This window comes from Prionailurus bengalensis, chromosome D3 (genome assembly GCF_016509475.1).
Source record: "Prionailurus bengalensis isolate Pbe53 chromosome D3, Fcat_Pben_1.1_paternal_pri, whole genome shotgun sequence".
In the NCBI taxonomy this organism is placed as follows: Eukaryota; Metazoa; Chordata; class Mammalia; order Carnivora; family Felidae; genus Prionailurus; species Prionailurus bengalensis.
In genome coordinates this window covers 32,659,647-32,679,645 of record NC_057356.1, presented here as the reverse complement: position 1 = coordinate 32,679,645, position 19,999 = coordinate 32,659,647, and the positions used below count along the sequence as shown (strand labels likewise).

The window sequence follows — 19,999 nt, the reverse complement described above, 5'->3', positions numbered from 1 at the left end:
TCTGTTTGACGTTCATTATTTATTTTTTGAGAGCGAGAGACAGAGTGTGAGTGGGGGAGGGGTCAGAGACAGGGAGACACAGAATCCGAAGCAGGCTCCAGGCTCCGAGCTGTCGGCACACAGCCTGACGCGGGGCCTGAACTCACGAACTCACGAACTCACGAACCGAGAGATCATGACCTGAGCCTGAGTCAGACACCTAACCAACTGAACCACCCAGGCACCCCTGTCTGTGTTCACATTAAACCTGAAGTACATTCAGAAGCTAGATGAGGTTGACCGTCTTATAATATCTACCACACTGTCAGCCTCCGTTAGGACACATAACTGGTCATCAAATGCTGAGATGAATTAAACACGTGCAATTAGAAATTCCAATTAGTAATGCTTGTAAATGGTTCCAGATGTTTCCCTGGGGAACGAAAGGAGGCCCACTGCTAGGTGTGTGCCCAAGAGAATTAAAAACATGCATCCACACAAACACTCGCACACAGATGTTCGTGGTGGCATTGTTCACGGTAGCCAAAAAGTGCAAACAACTCAAATGTCCACCAGATGATGAATGGATGAACAAGATGTGATCCATCACACAATGGGATATTGTTTGGCAATAAAAGGGAATGGAGCACTGATCCGTACTGTAATATGAATGAACCTGGAAACATGCTGGGGGAAAGAAGCCGGACACAAAAGACCCATGTGTTCTACGAGTCCACGTATATGAAATGTCCAGAATAGGCAGCTCCGAGGAGAGAGAAAGTAGATGAGTGATTGCCACGGGCTGGGGGGGAGGAACGTGGGGGGTGACTGCTGACAGTACAGGACTTCGGGGGGTGGGGAGAGGTCACGTTCCAAAAGCAATTGTCGAGATGGCTGCACAACTCTACGAGTATACTGAAAACCATTGAATTGTACACTTTAAATGGGTGAATTGTATGGTGTGTGAATTATATCCCAGTAAAACTGGTGCATAAGAAATAAAAAGAAAGAGGAAAAACACAACACTTAAAATCATAGAGTCCCCGAAATGGAAGAAATCCGAAAGACGATCTTGCACAAACACGCACGGTGTTTGGGGTTTGGGGACAGTTTTCCTTCCCTTTTATGTCGGTTGTCTGTTGTCAGATTGGCAGCTGCTGCAGAATCGCCAAGGAGCTCCGTGGTTGCCTTTGAAATACCTTCTTTTATATCTACATAGAAATTTGAATCACCAATGCCTCCAATGTAGTGCGAGGTCCCGAAGTTTCTGGTGGCTGTTTGTCACCTCCCAGAGAGCGCTCTGACTGGTCCACCCAGCAGAGCTGCGGGGCCCCACGTTTCCCATGATAAAACCCCGCGTGATTGTGTTCTTGCCCACTCAGGACACCGTCAGCTAACTTTAGGGTCCGGGTACACACATAGCTGCCCCCATGGCAGCTCCTGGCTGCACCCTGTTTCTGTTGCGGGGGAGAGCTGTTGGTCCTTGAGGTCACTGGCAGGCACCCTACCCCTGTGCAAAGGACTCGGAAGCTCAGTTTGCAGCACAAGGCCATGAAGGCACATTTCCCAAGTTGTAGCACACATTCTTATGTAAACACCCTTCACCCTTTTCTTTCCTTCCTTCTAGTAATCTTACACAGTATTCAACCAGCTTCATTCCCTCCCCAGCTGTTAAATGGGTAAATCTGGACAAGCCACATTGGCTGGGGGTGGGGGGGGGGGAGGGGAGGGGTTGGGGGCCCTTCTGGAAGTCTAGGGTAAATCCAGGATCAGAAGCACTGGGTGGGAAGTTAAGCACTGCTCTTGGTTCTTTGCACAGCCGCACCATCACCTGCCTTGTGCTGGTGACCCAGCCCATCCCTCTCCTTACGTTCTGAAATCCCGAGCCCTCTCTTTCCCACACCAGCGCCTGGTGTAATGCCTTATACCAGCAAGTGTGTGGTAGATGTTTCTAGAACTCCATTCTGGAGCCTACCCGTGACTTCTGTTTCCTCGCCGTGTGTTTCCCTCTCGGCCTGTTGGAATCTGACGGCTCTTGCCCCATTCTTACAGAAACACTGCGCTGTGTTCTGTGCTGTCCTGTGTCAAAGGACTCTCCCGGACCCTCACCATTCACCGGCACCTCACGCTGTTGGTCATCACTCTCTTGGCTGTCTTGAGTCAGAATTGGCCCTCCCACGACACCCCATCCCACGTCTCATTTTGTCTTTCCAGCCACCTTACTTCGTCTCCTTCCTGCCCTCACCCCTCACACGTGCACCTCCTGTTCCCCAGATACTGACCTGTCCCAGCCAACCTCTGCCCAGAAGAACTGTTGTATCCTGTGGAGCAGAAAAGGAAACTGAGTCTCAGTCACTGGGATTTGATCCCAGGCACTCCAGTACAAAAATCCATGCTCAAACCATGAGTATTTTCTGATTCCTTATTAGATACCGTTAGTATGTTTTACACTAAAACTTTCTCAAAGAAATGTGTGTCTAATTCTGTAATTGTTGCCAGCAAAAATAGAGCAAACACACTTTTAAAGACATTTACTTTAAATCTCACTTTCTTCCCAAAGAGGAGGGGTCCTCCTTTCATGTTGCCTCTCAGCACAAAAAACAAAGAATTCAGAGTGACTAAGAAGACCAAGAATAATACCTTAAAGGGTTATGTAATTATGTTCCAACGAGAACTTGTGTCAGAAAACTTGATAGAGAATTGTCTGGAAGCAGTGACTAAAGTCGTGATTCTTTGAGTCTTTTATCCCTAATGAAAATACCTAATTATTTTATTTCTGTTCCCACACAAATAAGTTTCTCTGATGAGTCTCTTAGACATTCTCCAAGTGCACAATTTTCTCAGAGAATTAGGATTTTACAGAGAGACTCTTAGGTATAAGAGTGGGAGTGTTGTGAAGGGGAAATCAAAAGCTCAAAAATTAAGTTTGTGGAGAAAGAAATACTTGAGGAATTTTATGTTCTCATCACTATGAGGTCGATTTATTTAATTCTCTGCTATGGTTCGTGGATCTGATTAACTAAAACTTTATACTTACCGCAGTTGTTTTGTGAGATTATAATTTGGAAATAAAAGTAAAATCCCTAGACAAATCTTAGTGTATCTTTTTTAAAAACTTTTTTAATGTTTATTTATTTTAGAAAGAGACAGAGTGTGAGCAGGGGGCGGGGAGCAGAGAGAGAAGGAAGCACAGAATTTGAAGCAGGCTCAAGGCTTTGAGCTGTCAGCACAGACCCCAACGTGGGGCTTGAACTCACAAACCACGAGATCATGACCTGAGCCAAAGTCAGACACTTAACCAACTGAGCCACCCAAGCGCCCCTTAGCGTATCTTTAAAAAAAAAAAAAAGTGTTTAAGAGCAGCAAAAGCCATGAAACATGGCCACAGCAGGGAGTGAAGTCCCCTAGGCTCAGCACTCTGTACTTGGAACCACAGAGAATTCTGATTCTGCTCCAGGGTATGATTCTGCCTAATGGGTCACACTTTAGGAAGAGAGAGGAGAGACCAGAGCCATGCGGCTGTTTCTATACACAGCTGCACTTTGAAGCGCCTAGAACTTACAGGTGAGATTAACAAGGTTGCAGGCTATAAGATCATATACAGAAACCAATTGTATTTCTACGTACTAGCAATGAAAAAGAAATCCAAAAATGAAATTTTAAAAACCTGTACATTTAAAATAACATCCAAGTGGAGCACCTGGGTGGCTCAATCAGTTGAGTGTCCAACTTTGTCTCAGGTCATGATCTCGCAGTTCGTGAGTTCAAGCCCCGTGTCAGGCTCTGTGCTGAGCTCAGACCCTGGAGCCTGCTTCAGATTCTGTGTCTCCCTCTCTCTGCCCCTCCCATGCTCATGCTCTGTCTCTCTCTATCTCTCAAAAATGAATAAATGTTAACAAAAATTTTTTAAATAACATCCAAGAAATCTATAGAGGAAAAAATTTAACAAATGATATGAAAGCTCTATACCCAGTAAATTACAAAAGAATTTAAATAAGACATAAATAAACACATCATGTTCATGGATTAGAACACTTCTCCCTTAAGTGAACTATATATTCAATGCAATCTCAATCAAAATACCAGCAGGATTTTTATAGAAATTGACAAGCTAATTCTAAAATGTATGTGGAAATTCAAAAGACCTAGAACAGCCAAAATGATGTTGAAAAAGAAAAGCGAAGCTGGAAGAGTTCACACTACTAATTTTAAGACTTACTACATGTTGCAGCAATCGAGACAGTGTATTGTTGGCGAAAGAAGGGACATACAGTTCAGTGTGATACAGAATTGAGAGTCCAGGAATAGACCCACATATATATAGTCTATCTCAACAAAGGTACCAAAGTAAGTCAGTGGGGAAGGTTCTTTGCAATAAATATGCTGGGGAAGCTGGATACCCATATGGAAAAAAAATGAAACTTGACCCTTTCCTCACACCATACTCAAAAATTAAATGAATCGTAGACCTAAACGTAAGAACTATGACTCTAAAACTTACAGAAGAAAACTTGAGGGAAATATATATATATATATCTATAGATATCTATATATATATAGATATATAGATATCTATAGATATATATATATCTATAGATATATATATCTATAGATATATATATATATTTTTTTTTTTTTTACTTTGGGTTAGGAAAAGATTTCTTAGAACACACAAAAAAAGCATAAATGCTAAAAGGATAAAATTGATTCACTGGGCATCAGAAAATTTAAAACTTTGCTCATCAAAAGACACTTAGAAAATGAAAATGCAAGTTCCACTTTAGGAGGAAATATTTGCAAAACCTAGAGCTGACAAAAGACTTAAATCCAGACAATTTTTTAAATCCCTTATTCTTGTAAAAGAAATAAAACTCCATACTAAGAAGGCATACAACCCAGTTTTTTTTTAAGTGGGCAAAATATTTGAACAGACACTCAAAAAGAAGATACGCAAGTTGCTAGCAATCACATGAAAAGATGCTCAAACTCATTGGTCGTCAGGGAAATGCAAACTGAAGCCACAATTAGATGCCATTGCACACTCACCAGAGTAATTCAAATTAAAAAGACTGACAGAAGCAAGCATGGGAGACCATGTGGCAAAACTAGAACCCCTAGACACTGACCTCTTGACAATGTAAAATGGAATAGCCACTTTGAAAAACAATGCAGCAGGTTGGGGGGGGGGATGCTGTTGGGGGTTTTTTTGGTTTTGTTTTGTTTTTGAAAGACAGCACACATGCAACTGGGGGAAGAGCAGAGGGAGAGAGAGAATCTTAAGCAGGCTCTGTGGCCCAGTGCAGAGCCCCACGCGGATCTCACGACTGTGAGATCATGACCTGAGCGGAAATCAAGAGTCAGACACTTAACCGACTGAGCCACCCGGTGTCCCAGTGCATCAGTTTCTTAAAGTTAAACACCTACCGGGGCACCTGGGTGGCTCAGTCGGTTGGGCATCTGACTTCGGTGCAGTTCGTGAGTTTGAGCCCTGCGTTGGGCTCTGTGCTGACAGCTCAGAGCCTGGAGCCTGCTTCAGATTCTGTGTCTCCCTCTCTCTCTGCCCCTCCCCCACTCACAGTCTGTCTCTCTCCCTCTCTCTCTCAAAAATAAATAAACATTCACAAAAAATTTTTAAGTTAAACACCTACCATATAATCCACTCTGGCTATCAACCCAGTCTGGTACACAGATATTCCTAATGGCACTATTCATAACAGTCAAGAGCTGGAAATAACCCAAATGACCATCAACTGGTGAATGAATAAACAAAACAAGGTATATCCATACAATGGCGTAGAACTCAGCAATTTTTAAGAAGGAACAGACTGCTAAAATATACATAACAAAATGGGTGAATCTCGAAAATAATCACGCTGAGTCAAAGAAACCAGACACAAAAAGACAAGGTGATTGCATCTATATGAAATTTCTAGAAAAGGTAAAGCTGTGGAGACAGAAGTAGATGAACGGTGTCTGAGACCCGGGGTTGGGGCGGAGCTTGGCACCAGAGAGGGGTGAGGAGATGATGGAGGCGTTCTAAAACTTGATTGCGTTGGTGGTTGCACGACTTTGTAAGTAAATGGGTGAATTTTGTAGTATGTATAGTATACCTCAAAAGCTGTTAAAAATGATTCTAAGAATAGTTAAAGTAGGCTGTCCTAAAGGAGAAGAAAATAGACGAGTGTGGGGTACGTTGTACATTTGCGTTTGCCCTCACTGGGAGCAGCCATTCCAGCAAAGGAGAAGGAAGCCAGCTGGCCTCAGAGCAGGCTTTGGAATCCAGGGTCAACCACTTCCTAGCCAAGAGAGCTTGAGCAAGTATCAAGTATCCGTAATCAACTCATTCTGTCCTCAGTAAATGGGAATGGAATCACCTACATGGCAGGGGTGTCTCTGATGAGAGCTTGTATATAAGGCCCTTAGAATACTGCCTAGAACACACAAGGCACTCAGTAAATACTAGGTATGACCTCTTTTTTTTTAATCTTTATTTATTCTTGAGAGAGAGGAGGGGGCAGAGAGAGAGGGAGAGAGCATCCCAAGGAGGCTCCGTGCTGACAGCGGAGAGCCCACCTCAGGGCTCGAACTCATGAACCATGAGATCATGACTTGAGCAGAAGTCAGAGGCTTAACCGACGGAGCCACCCAGGTGCCCCAGCAGGACCTCTTTTTATACGTGGTAACCTGCTGAGATTGCTGCCCGGGGTGGGTCATAGGACATGGATGAGGGGACTGCTAGTGATTTAATGTTTGGCTTTTCTTTTAACATAGTTTCTAAAAGCTGTTTCTCAATAGAATTTTAGGCATACTGTATTGAATTAGATTTGAGGACGGACAGAGATTACGAATAACAGAACGATAGTGTCGGCAGGCATGATATCCACCAGATATATCTGAAAAAACAAATGACAAAAACCTATTCAGTTTTTCTGTTAGCCAAGGGATAAAATTGAGTGTGTGTATTTTAAATGAATCAGACCTCAACTTGAGCTGTAGAAAATCCCATGTAAATAAAGGGCTTCTGACCTTCCCACTGCCTATTCCTAAGGTCCGTTCGATGGTGGCGGTGGACATTATCCACTGTGTTCCCATAGAAAGATCCAGCAAACATTTGTTTGTGCTTCAGCTTGTTCCGGAAAGGATTTAGTGCTGCTTACAAAGTTGTAATACAAGGTAATGAAATATGTGAAAACGCAGGAGAAGGAAGTTAGGATCAGGAGAGTAAGTTACGCAGAACCGAAAGTGGAGTTAGAATCCAAAGCGTGAGGCTTGGAGACCTTGTATATAAGGCTCTTGGAATACTGCCGAGAACACACAAGGCACTCAGTAAATACTAGGTATGACCTCTTTTTTTTAATCTTTATTTATTCTTGAGAGAGAGGAGGGGGCAGAGAGAGGGGGAGAGAGCATCCCACGGAGGGTCCGTGCTGACAGCAGAGAACCCAACTCAGGGCTCGAACTCAAGAACCATGAGATCATGACTTGACACGCATGAAGACTGACCCCAGAACAGAACCTCAGCGCTTTCGTGCGGTCAACTCAGTGACCTAAATGAAAACAGCCCAAGAGCCAGAGGGTCCCTGTGATTAAAAATTAATAATAAAATATAAAAAGCGGCTTTGAGAGATGCAGAAAAAGTATTCCCGATACTAATATTGGAGAGAGATTTTCCGTAGTCGTCTTAGAAGGGATATTAGGTAGTGAGCATGAAGAACATCTTTACACTCAACCCAGGGAGGGGTTCCATCCACGCCACATGTGAAAGCTCTCCTTCAAGACCTGTGTGTGTATGATTTTTACTTTCTTTTTTTTTCTTTTTTTTTAATGTTTATTTATTTTTGAAAGAGAGAGACAGAGTACAAGCAGGGGTGGGGCAGAGAGAGAGCGGGACACAGAATCTGAAGCAGGCTCCAGGCTCTGAGCTGTCAGCACAGAGCCCAACACGGGGCTTGAACTCACAAACCGGGAGATCATGACCTGAGCCGCCAAAGTCGGATGCTCAACCGACTAAGCCACCCAGGCGCCCCTGGTTTTTAGTTTCTATAACACAACTCAAACCCCTTTGGATTTTTTTTTATTTTATTTTTTTTTAATGTGAGGAGCATTGACACACAATGTGACATTAGTTTCAGCTGTACAACTCAGTGACTTGATAAGTTTATAGGTTATGCTATGTCAAATCCCTTTAAATAAGAATAACATAAATGTGTATTTCAGTTGCTAAATATATGAAGATCACAAGGCAATTTTTGTTCAGTAATACAGAAGAAAATTAAGAAATGTCCGTCATTTTCTTTTTTTAAGTTTATTTATTTGTTTTTGAAGAGAGAAAGAGAGAAAATCCCAAGCAGGCTCCATGCTGTCAGCATAGACCCCCCCACCCCCACCCCCGTGGGGGCTTGATCTCATGACAGTGAGCTCATGACCTGAGCCAAAACCAAGAGTCGAACACTCAGCCAACTGAGCCACCCAGGTGCCCCAAGAATTTTCTTCTTATGCTCTCAACTTCTACATATTCTCAGTTGTCAAAAGCAAATTACATTTCTCTGTGAATCATCCTTCTTTTTTCAGACACAGACACACACACGCACAACACTGAAATTATTTTTATTTAATACTGTTCATCTTAGTTGCTAATGGAGGCATACCAAAATTATTCCTCGTATTTATTTCCCAGTTGGTTTAGCAAACACGTGAAAATTCTAGCCTGGCTCTGGACAACTGTTTAAATATAGCTGAAGAAGCTGAATTGGCTGACTGAATAATGATGTTACAGAATCATTTCTTTATTTGTTGTGATATTTTTCATGGAGATAGTGGTACTGTGGCTATGACCTTTAAGAGCCTTTATCTGTTAGAAACAATGTTGAAATAAAATGATACGATGTAAGAGATGTGCTGCAAAATAGGAAATGTGGGGGGAAAGCCATGAGTTACTAAAAGAGAGAGAGAGAGAATTGGCCATGTGTTGATCAACGTGGAGGCTGGGGAATTCTTCTCTCTCCTTTTGTAAGTTTGAAATGTTCCCTACTAAAAGGCAGAAGCAACAGCAGTAGCGGCTCTGGAATTTTCCATGAGGTTTTTAGAACCCCTTAAAAGTAAACATGGAGTGGGGTGCCTGGGTGGCTCAGTTAGTTAAGTGGCTGACTTCAGCTCTGGCCATGGTCTTGTGGTTGGTTAGTTCAAGCCCCGAGTTGGGCTCTGTGCTGACAGCTCGGAGCCTGGAGCCTGCTGTGTCTCCCTATCTGTCTGTTCCTCCCCCTGCTCTCACTCTGTCTCTCAAAAATGGACAAACGTTAAAAAAAATAAAAGTAAACATGGAGAATCCAGGCTCTATGTCGATCTCTAGCTCTGTTCTAGTCTGACATCTTTGGTCACCAATTAGGAAGCTGAAACAGAGAGACTTGTTTTTGTGTTCATCTGGTGTTGTCCAGATCATCGGCTTTAAAACCACAGTGCCCGCGATTCCTGTTCTGCTACTGCTATGAACACGGACCTCAGAAATCCTGTATCTTGGTTCGTGATGCAAGCACTGCTTTGTAATTCTGTCTCAGAGGCTTCAGCTCAGACTGCTGACAGAAAAAAATGATTCTGACACTTGATAAAGACAGTCAGGAACTTTATTCAAGCGACTGTTGCACTTGGGGTTTGCAGGAGGGGGAGAGAGATGGGGCTTAACTCCGAATATCACCATGACACGGGAGTTATCACTGTCTTCCAAGACCAGACCGTCTTGACAATATCAAGTAGAGTAGTTTTCATTTGGGGTGTGTGTGTGTGTGTGTGTGTGTGTCTTCATATGGCTCTTAGAATGAAAAAAAAATTTTAAGGATACTGATAAAAACTCCGTCAGTGGAGTGACAAGAGCAGTGGTGGGAGACACCAGAAGGAACCACAAATCGAGGGAGATAAAAATTGAGAGGTTCAGCATCTCTCCTTCATATGGAGTTCCCCTTCGTTGTCAGCTGTGGATAGTTTGGATTTGTTAATGACAACAGGCAGCCAGACAGATGACACGTGTAAAGATGTGGCAAACCTTTAAAGATTGTCCCTGATTCTAGGCAGTCAGAACCTCATGAAGCTTAAGCTCAGGGCCCCTCAGTCCTACTGCCCCTTCTAGGGTTTTGTACTGAATTGCGTACTCATGATTTTATTCTTCTTTTTTCAAAGAGGCCCCCACAGTACTTGGATCCGCCCTTGTATGGAATTGTGAATCTCCAACAAAAGAACCAGCCCGTTATTTTTTTTTTTCTCCAAAAAATCAATGCTGATTCTTAGAGAACATGGCAGCCACAGTGAACATAAGGCATCAGAAGCCCCAGACCCTTTCGTGCAGATCAGAGATGGAATTGGGTGCTGCCTAGGGCTGCCGGGAAGGGCTGATGACTGATGTGGGAAGGGATATAAATATGCTAATGAACGGGTTTGTGAAATTTTACATAACTTCTTTTATATTTAGCAGCTGATGTGTTGTCATTTGGTTCCATAGCACTGCTAATTTAATTTGGGTAATTTTGGAAATAAGAATTCATAAAGCCACCTCTTACTTCGAGAGAAGGAAAGTTCTTGGCCTCCTTTTCAGGGAGGGTGCTCCTTGCCGTAATGGATGAAGTTGAGCTTTGCGCTCACATGGGCTTGAGGGAACCAAAATCACAGTTCAACATTTAACTCACAGTTTTAAAAAATGCCAAAAAGCGGTGAATTAGCATCCCCGAAGAGTGAAATTTTAAAGGTTTCCTTCTGGTGTACCTAATGCTTCTGGGCCGAATTTGACCCATCTGTTCAGTCAGGCCCATTCCTAATCATGGCTCAGCAGCTAACACAAACTTATCATTGTAATAGGCGTGATTTTTCATTGCTGAAGTGGCATTACCACTAGACAGGTGACTGAGTACTAAAAACCTTAAAATTATTCTTAAAATGGCTGTCGTAGGTATAGTTAGTGAATGCCAGAAAATTACTTTTGACTTGTAATTTTCATTTGGGGGAACTTCCTGGAACAACAAGAATGTGTGACCTGTTGATGTGAGCGATGATCACAGAGGTGCATGTTTTCGTCACGCTGATCGCAAGCCCTGTGTGGTGCATATGGCGTGTAACATCGACTCCCTCAAAGAAAACGGTTCATGCGCTACCTGCAAAAATTGTTTTGGCAGTTTCTTTTTACTTTTACCTTTTGAAAAGATGATAACACATGTGCTTTCTTCTTTGTAACTTTTTCCGATTTTAGGAATTCTTTGATCACGTGAAGAAGCTTTGGGACGATGAAGGCGTGAAGGCGTGCTTTGAGAGGTCCAACGAATACCAGCTGATAGACTGCGCACAATAGTAAGTCAGCTTCTGATCAAGGCCTGGCCTGTCTGAAGCTCCCCTTGCACCCACAGTTCGCTGCCCTCCCAGGGTCGATGATGTCTCTTCAGTGCCAGGAACAAAGCATTAACATCTTACTACAGAAATCAGCTTTTAAAGTGGCACACATTGGGTGGATGGAAAACTAAAAACCCAATAGGAATCAGAAGCAGGTGTATTCATTTTACCCTGATCAGTGTTTTTAGTTCTGTTCATTTTTTTGCTTTCTATAAAATTACAGGTATTTCCATAAATTAGACTGCACTTAGATATTCACTGTTATATATTCATTTTGGAGCAGGGCCCCCAAATTAAATTTTAAAATAATATCAGGGCACCTAGGTGGCACAGTCCATTGAGCATGTGACTTTGGCTCAGGTCATGATGTCATGGTTCGTGAGTTCGAGCCCCACATCAGGCTCTCTGCTGTCAGTGCAGAGCCCGCTTCGGATCCTCTGCCCCCCTCTCTCTCTGCCCCTCCCCTGCTCACATTCTCTCTCTCAAAAATAAATAAAACATTTTTTAAAAATACTAATAAATAAAATATCGACATCTGCAGTTGTGCCCAAGCTCTCACTTAAAGTACTAAGTGATCATCTTATACAGTCAGAAGTAGACTAGAACCTTGAAAGTAGGTGGTAATTAATATAGTAAGTAAAGACTTGATGAAAAAAATGTAAGAAGAGAAACAAGAAATAAGGAAAGTGGGGGCGCCTGGGTGGCTCAGTTGGGTAAGCATCCGACTTCGGCTCAGGTCATGATCTCACAGTTTGCGAGTTCAAGCCCCGCATCAGACTCTGTGCTGATAGCTTGGAGCCTGGAGCCTGCTTTGGATTCTGTGTCTCCCTCTCTCTGCTCCTCCCCCACTCATGCTTGTGTGCGCGCGCTCTCTCTCTCTTCTCTCTCCCTCTCTCAGAAATAAAGAAACTTAAAAAAAAAAGAAAAGGGGCGCCTGGGTGGCGCAGTCGGTTAAGCGTCCGACTTCAGCCAGGTCACGATCTCGCGGTCCGTGAGTTCGAGCCCCGCGTCCGGCTCTGGGCTGATGGCTCAGAGCCTGGAGCCTGTTTCCGATTCTGTGTCTCCCTCTCTCTCTGCCCCTCCCCCGTTCATGCTCTGTCTCTCTCTGTCCCAAAAATAAATAAACGTTGAAAAAAATATTAAAAAAAAAAAAAAAAAAAAAAAAAAAAGAAAGAAAGAAAGAAGGAAGGAAAATACTGGTGCCTAGGCTGGCTCACTGTTTTTCCCTGAAATGCTCGTTTTCCTATTTCATTTTGCTATTTTAGCCTCATTCTATATCTGTTAGTCAATAACGGGCCTGAGAAGAATGTTAATCAAGAAGCTCTAGATATGTTTGCTATTTTGATAAAAACTGTATTTAAAGTTGTTTTATATAACTCTTGGGGCAGCAAGAAATGAGTGCTTTTACATTTTAAGTCTGTAAACTCTAAAACTTCATAAGTGTGGAAGAGATTTCATGAGCATACAATCTGGGAATTCACAATATTTGTTACCCACCGATGGAGCTACGCCCTGAATACTGATTTCAAGGAGAGGGTAGTTGTGTGGCCGCCCATAGGAGTTCAGGCAGCATCATCTTGTGACGGACACTGAGATAAGCCAATAAAAAGGGCCCAAGGAGAGGTGCTGGGTGTGTCCCAGGCAGGGACGGGAAGCCAGTCTGAAGGCAGATGGGTAATGGAAGAGTAACCATAAACAGATGAGAGAGGTCAGTGGAGCCAAGTGCCAAGGTCATGCCAAGGAACTTGGATTTTCCTCCAAATGCAGTGAGTGAAAGTCGACTCAGTAAGTGACGTTGTCAGGGCCACTCTGACTGCTGTGTGGAGAATTAAAAGAAGGAAACAAGGACCCGAGTGGGATGCCTCGGGTCGTGGAGGCGAGCCCTGGGGCACAAACGGGCAGATCTAGATGGTGGGTCAGAATGCAGGAGGTGGAGGAAAGTGGGGATCAAGGATGACAACAGGATAGGTCATGGTGCCATTTATTGAGATGGAGGAACCTGGGATGTATTATGGGAGGAGAGGGGACAGTATCGAGCGCCGGTTTGAAGAAATTAAGTTAGCGATCCCAAAGGCAATAACCGAGGGGAAAGATGAAGCAGGAGCCTGGAGCTCACAATTGAGACTGGCAGGGTATATAGAGGAGAGGGTCCTGGACATGGAAATTCAATCCTCAGAGGTTGGTTTCAGGAAGAGGAGGAGCCTAAAACCACATCTGAGAAGTAGATGGAGAGGGAGTCCTTTAGAGGACGGAAGAGGATCTTGGGGTTGAGATGGGGGAGGATTGATGGCGTTACACTTTACGTAACTTCCTTCTTACGATGACCAAGAACTGGCTCACCCCCCACCACAGTCCACAAGCAGGTGGTCCTCAAGCATTTGGTGAGCAGCAGGTACATCTAGGGAGCGGTCTCGGCATGGCACACACCTGTTGCATACACCCTGAGGTGAGCATTAATGACCCTCCACTGTATATACTAAAGAAACCCTTCACTGATTGAAATTTTTCATGAACTAGAAAAGTATTTAAAATTCCTCTTCTTCAAGTCCTGCCTTAAATCAACATTCCCTTTTCAGATTGGCGTGCCCCTTAGTTTACATTGGTGAATACATCACTGTGGTTTTTCTCAAGTCGTGTGGTACGTTTAGACTGGTTTAGATTTGGGTGTGGAGTGGGGCAAGCTTCCCAGGGGAGCTCAGACTCACCCTGGGAGGGTCTCAGGAGGCACTCCACTTCCCAAAGGGCCTCTATCTTTCCTTCCAGCTCTCACTCGCTCTTTCTCGAACATATCATCTCAGAGTCATGTAAAGGCCATGGCAGTGTTAGACAGATGGAAAGACTATCTGAAGTCAATGCTAGCAATGGGAATTTCAAGCACAGCTCAAAATAATTTTAAAATTCACATACGTTGGCATTTAAAGTTGATGTGAATATGTGCTTTATCATCGTTTTCCCGTATTTCTTGAGCAGGGACATCATGAGCAAACACCACAGTGCTACTCAGTGTCAAGTTAGGAATTTCTCTTTCTTAAAAAAAAGAGAAACTGGGGCGCCCGGGTGGCTCAGTTGGTGAAGCGTCCACCTTCAGCTCAGGTCATGATCTTGCGGTCCGTGAGCTCGAGCCCTGCATGGGGCTCTGTGCTGACAGCTCAGAGCCTGGAGCCTGCTTCAGATTCTGTGTCTCCCTCTCTCTCTCTCTCTCTCTCTCTGCCCATCCCCCCTCTCGCTCTCTGTCTCTCTCTCTCTTTCTCAAAAATAAACATTTAATTTTTTTTAAAGAGACACAGACAACTTAGTCTTCTACTACTCCAGGAATAAAAATCATGACTTAATTTAAGGTAGAATATGCAAATATAATTTTTTTAAAAGGAGGAAGTAGAGCCTTGACAAGAGGCAGGATTCAGATCTCAGCTCTGCCACCGACCATTGTGTGAGACTCTGTGAGACTCATGGGAACAGACATGGGTCCCATTCTCATTCAGTTCCCATAGGATTAAATAGGTATATACCAAAGTCCTCTAAATGGTGCTTGGCACATGGGTGAGCCCCACATAAGCTCCTGATGTTATGTCACCAGCATGGAAGCTGAAGTCCAGAGAGGTAAACTAAGGCACTTAAGATCACAGTTTCCGAGAAACAGGTGGCACACAGCCACGACCTTCAGTCCCGTCCTTTCAGATTACTGAGAGCCATGGCACAAAGTGCTTGTGCGTGAGGTCAAGACTCCAGGCTCGTCAGGAATGAGGCACCAGTGCTTCATTATGCTTTCTTGACTCGGGGCCTGGCAGAATCACAGGAAGCGATTCCCCCTCTAGACCTCACTAATCCTAACTTCTCCAACATTGCTTCCTTTATCTATTTTAATGCATGTGGGAATCCAGCGGATCAATACCCTTTGTCTCTTTTTTTTTTTTTTAATTTTTTTTTCCAACGTTTTTATTTATTTTTGGGACAGAGAGAGACAGAGCATGAACGGGGGAGGGGCAGAGAGAGAGGGAGACACAGAATCGGAAACAGGCTCCAGGCTCCGAGCCAGCAGCCCAGAACCTGACGCGGGGCTCGAACGAGATCGTGACCTGGCTGAAGTCGGACGCTTAACCGACTGCGCCACCCAGGCGCCCCACCCTTTGTCTCTTAATAGCTGTTGCTTTTCGTCTAAACTCAGGTTTTGAGGTGGGGGTGAGGGATTTAAAATACAAGGAATATTTCAATAACATTGGTTAGACCCAACATACAGCTACCAAATTTCATGCTGCCAAATTAGATTTTAAGGAACAGAAGCTGGGGTGCCTGGGTGGCTCAGTCGGTTGAGCGTCTAACTTCGGCCCAGGTCATGATCTCACAGTCATGATCTCACAGTCTGTGAGTTCGAGCCCCGCATCGGGCTCTGTGCTGATGGCTCAGAACCTGAAGCCTGCTTCCGATTCTGTGTGTGTCTTTCTCTCTCTGCCCCTTCCCTGCTCATGCTCTGTCTCTCTCTGTCTCAAAAATAAATAAAAACATTAAGAAAAAAAAATTTTTTTTTAAAAAAAGGAACAGAAGCTGCCTTTATCAGCCATGCCCATCCCTCCAATAAAAAAAAAGACATTTCAGCATCAAAACAATGAAGGGACATGATCTCAGGAAATCCCTGGGACGATGATCCTCAGGTCATCTTGTCCAACCCACCTTTTAATTCCTCAAGGAATGTGTCTTATTCGTCCTTAAATGCCCAGCCCTTCGGTGAATATTGTTTCATGAAGTCGCTGCTCAGTAGGGGCTATTTGAAATAAATAAGTTAGCAAAACAGGAGCCTGGTGTTCACTATGGTACTGACAGGAAAAGCTGGCCTGTCCCTTTAAACATAGGCACCCTACCCCGGATTCAGGCTCCGTGGCCTCCTTCTTCCCCCTTGTAGATCCCCAGTGTTCTGACGCATTTTCTTTTTCCCTCTCGTTAAAATTGCTCAGAGAAAATATAGAACTTATATCTTGGTGGAAATTGAAGTCACTGTGTTACCTGGCTCAGCAGAATTGTATTTTGAACGTTCATGCTTGTTATGAAGGGAATAATTCTCAGCCCGGTTAAAGTAACCTCTTCCGTGGCAAAAACCCTGGGAATATTTTGGGGGAAGAGGTGCTTCTCAGTGCTGCTGAAATTCTGTTAAGGCCGAGCTGCCGGTGAGGAATCTGGGAAGAGTCTGGCTGTTCCTTAAAAGCTTAAACACAGAGGTAGCCGGCAGTTCCACTCCTGGGTATTTACTCAGAATTAAAAACATACGTCCTCACAAAAACTCACACACAGATATTCATGGCAGCATTACTCACAATAGCTAAAAAGTGCAAACAACCCAATTGTCCCTCAAGTGATGCACAAAACCTGATGCATCACACAACAAAATATCATGTGGAATAAATAGGAATGAAACGTTGATTCATGAGACAGCATAAATGAACCTTGAAGACATTCTATTAACTGAAAGAAGTCAGACACAAAAGGGCACATATGATACGATTCGGTTTACATGAAACATCCAGAACAGGCAAATCCACAGAAACAGAAAGTAGGTTAGTGATTGCCAGGGGCCTGGGGAAGGGGTAATTGAGAGGGACTGCTACTGGGTATAGAATTTATTTGGGGGACAATGGGAATATCCTGGAATAGTATTGATAGTTGCACAACCTTGTGACTGTGCTAAAAACCACTGAATTGTATAATCAAAGTGGTGAATTCTATGTTATATGAAATGTATGTTATGTGGGTTATATTGAATCTAAAAAAAAGAAAGATTGTGAAGGTGGGAGGGATTCAGGGCAGGAAAGGCAAAGGGAACACTCGTCAAGATTGGCCAGGGAACAGTCTCCTCGATGAGCCAGGGGTCCTCTTGTCAACATCAGATGAAAGTCTACACATGAGCTTACAAGGCCTGCTTTTTAGAAGACCTCTGTCAATCACAAATGCATGCCACACTCCAGTTCTGCAAACACATATGAGCAAATGGGAGCCCCCAAATTATAAAGTGCCTATGGTATAAAAACAAAAAAAAAAGCTATGATGATCTATATTATGCTATTTGGCATGCAAAGAGTAGAAACTTGCTCAGGCTTCTTCAAAAAGAGGGGAATTTGTTCTGAGTTTCTCTTGGAAACCACTGTTGAGTCAAAGATGCTGTGGGGACCAGCTCTTCTGTTCCTGCTGTGTGGACATTTCAGCTTGGCTTTGCTCCTAATGGCAGGTCCACTCTGCAACTGCAGGCCAGGTCCCAGAGGAAGCAGAGAGATCAGCTTTGTTAAAAGGGAGACAGCCTGCGTCCGGCCATGATCCCAGCCTGCTCACATGGTGGCCCCACCTGCTGTCTGTCCCTGGGCGGTCAGTGGCCACACCCACATCCCTGAGCAGAGGCTGCGGTAAGGCAGGGCAACCAGGCTGCACTGTCTAACGCCAGGACAGACCGATTTGGCTAGAGGATTGTGGGAACAGTCATCATAACCGAGCATTAAGTATTGTACTTTGGGTAAAAATGAATGTCTTTGAAGCACCAAGCAAGCCGTACAAATAACTAGAGATTATATTTTATACAGAATTGCCCAGTTCCCACTGTGAAAATTAAAAGACAATCTCTCCTGCATTATCCCCCAAAATGCATTTCCTCTAAGTCCTAATAATAAGTGATTATGTAGCCATGGAAACAGCTATTTTGGGAGAAAGCAAATCAGAGAAAATTGGATCTTTAGAACAGGTTTATAAAATCAGACTTCGCTTAATGTAGCTTGAAACTCTGTTGCTCAGTGCAGGTCCCAGTGCTTTGTACTGATTGTTTACATGATAAGCACCTCTGGGAGTGCATCCATTTGAATAATGGGTTTTAGAATACTCTCGGAGAGAATATTCCAGAAAAAAAGGAAAGAATTGCAAGAAAGAATTGCATACAGTGATTTTCTGCTATGCCCCTGTCTGCCTTTGGCCATCTCTCAGGAGTCTTGGGGACTGCACTGACCGCATTGACCACATTTACTCTCTAGGACTGATTTTGTTCTCATGGCTCCCAAGTCCCCAGATTTAAGCTTTCAGGACAATCAGGAAATTATTAGCAAACATGAAGTCTCAGCTGCAAAGCTGTTTTTTTTTTTTTAATTTTTTTTTCAACGTTTATTTATTTTTGGGACAGAGAGAGACAGAGCATGAACGGGGGAAGGGCAGAGAGAGAGGGAGACACAGAATCGGAAACAGGCTCCTGGCTCTGAGCCATCAGCCCAGAGCCTGACGCGGCGCTCGAACTCACGGACCGCGAGATTGTGACCTGGCTGAAGTCGGACGCTTAACCGACTGCGCCACCCAGGCGCCCCAAAGCTGTTTTTTGAGGTCATCTTCAAGTCAACGAAACTGTAATTTAAAATGTCCATGTTACTACACCCTGTTGAATCCATTGAATATATAATCAACCAACTGGGTGCACCTACACATTGTCCTTAACACTCACGTTGATCTTTATTTCTAGCCAAATGTATTGTCAGATTCATTTTCTTGATCTGCAGAATTGGATACGTTCCTTTTATGGGCAGTACCTACACATTATCCTTAACACTCATGTTGATCTTTGTTTCTAGCCAAATGTATTGTCAGATTCATTTTCTTGATCTGCAGAATTGGACACATTCCTTTTATGGGCAGTACAGTCCATTTCTTGTGGGTGAAGTATGGCATCAGTGGCAGGACAAAGTAGATGGACCAAATACCCCAGAGTCAGTCGGTCAGCCCCTGGTTGTTTCCATTTTCTTCCGTGCCCGTTTGGAAACCCTGTCCTGAGAAGGAATTTTTAAGAGGGCTTGCTTAACACCAGGGCTTCTGTGTGAGTAGGAAGCCTGCACTTCTTCTCCTGTGTCTCCTTCTCACACTCACCTGATACACACGCACGACACTGCTCACAGCAGATGTGTGGGGTGTTTTCCCACACCAAGTGATTCCCCACGACACCAGCTGGGTGTCCTACAATTTAACTCAGTGCAGATGCTGTCTACCCCGAGACCGCGTCAGATCCCACAGGTTGTGGGCTCAGTCCCATGAGGCTGCCCCCGACTTCAGACGCCAGTCTCAAGCGATAGGTCTCCAGGTTATCTATAGCTTCTGCTCTACTACTGACGACTCACAGAACTCAAGGTCACTTACTTACATTTACTGGTTAATTAAAGGAAGTGATAAAGGATATACATGGACAGCCACACGAGGAGATGCACAGGGCGAGGTCTGGGAGGGTCTCGAGCACAGGAGCTTCTGTCGCCATAGAATTGGGATGTGTCACCCTCCCGGTACATGCATGTGTTCACCAACCTCTCCAGACCTTGTACTTTGGGATTTTTATGGAGGCTTCACCATGTAGGCATGAACTGTCCTTAACTCCAGCCGCTCTTCCCTTCCTGGAGGATGAGGTAGGCAGGAGCTGAAGCCAAGCTTCTAGTCATGGCTTGGTCCTTCTGGTGACCAGCCCCATCGGGGAGCCCACCCAGAGTCGCCTCATTGAAACAAAAGACACTCCTATCACACGGGAAGGTACAAGGGATTTAGGAGCGCAGTGTTAAGAACGGGGGCCCATGACCAAATATTAGAATGGAAAATGCTCCCAGTGCTCTTATCACTCAGGAATTTACAAGAGTTTCAAAAGCTCTGTGCCAGGTAT

At 44.1% G+C, this 19,999-nt stretch overlaps 1 protein-coding gene across 3 annotated transcripts in view; it reads left to right on the top strand.

The window, feature by feature from the left end:
* GNAL (G protein subunit alpha L) overlaps positions 1-19,999 on the top strand; it is a 156,258-nt gene that overhangs the window by 98,227 nt on the left and 38,032 nt on the right. For all 3 annotated transcript variants that reach the window (XM_043558262.1, XM_043558264.1, XM_043558263.1), the window contains one exon: positions 11,210-11,307. In XM_043558262.1, coding sequence (XP_043414197.1) covers positions 11,210-11,307 — 98 coding nt within the window. The remainder of the gene's footprint in view (positions 1-11,209; positions 11,308-19,999) is intronic.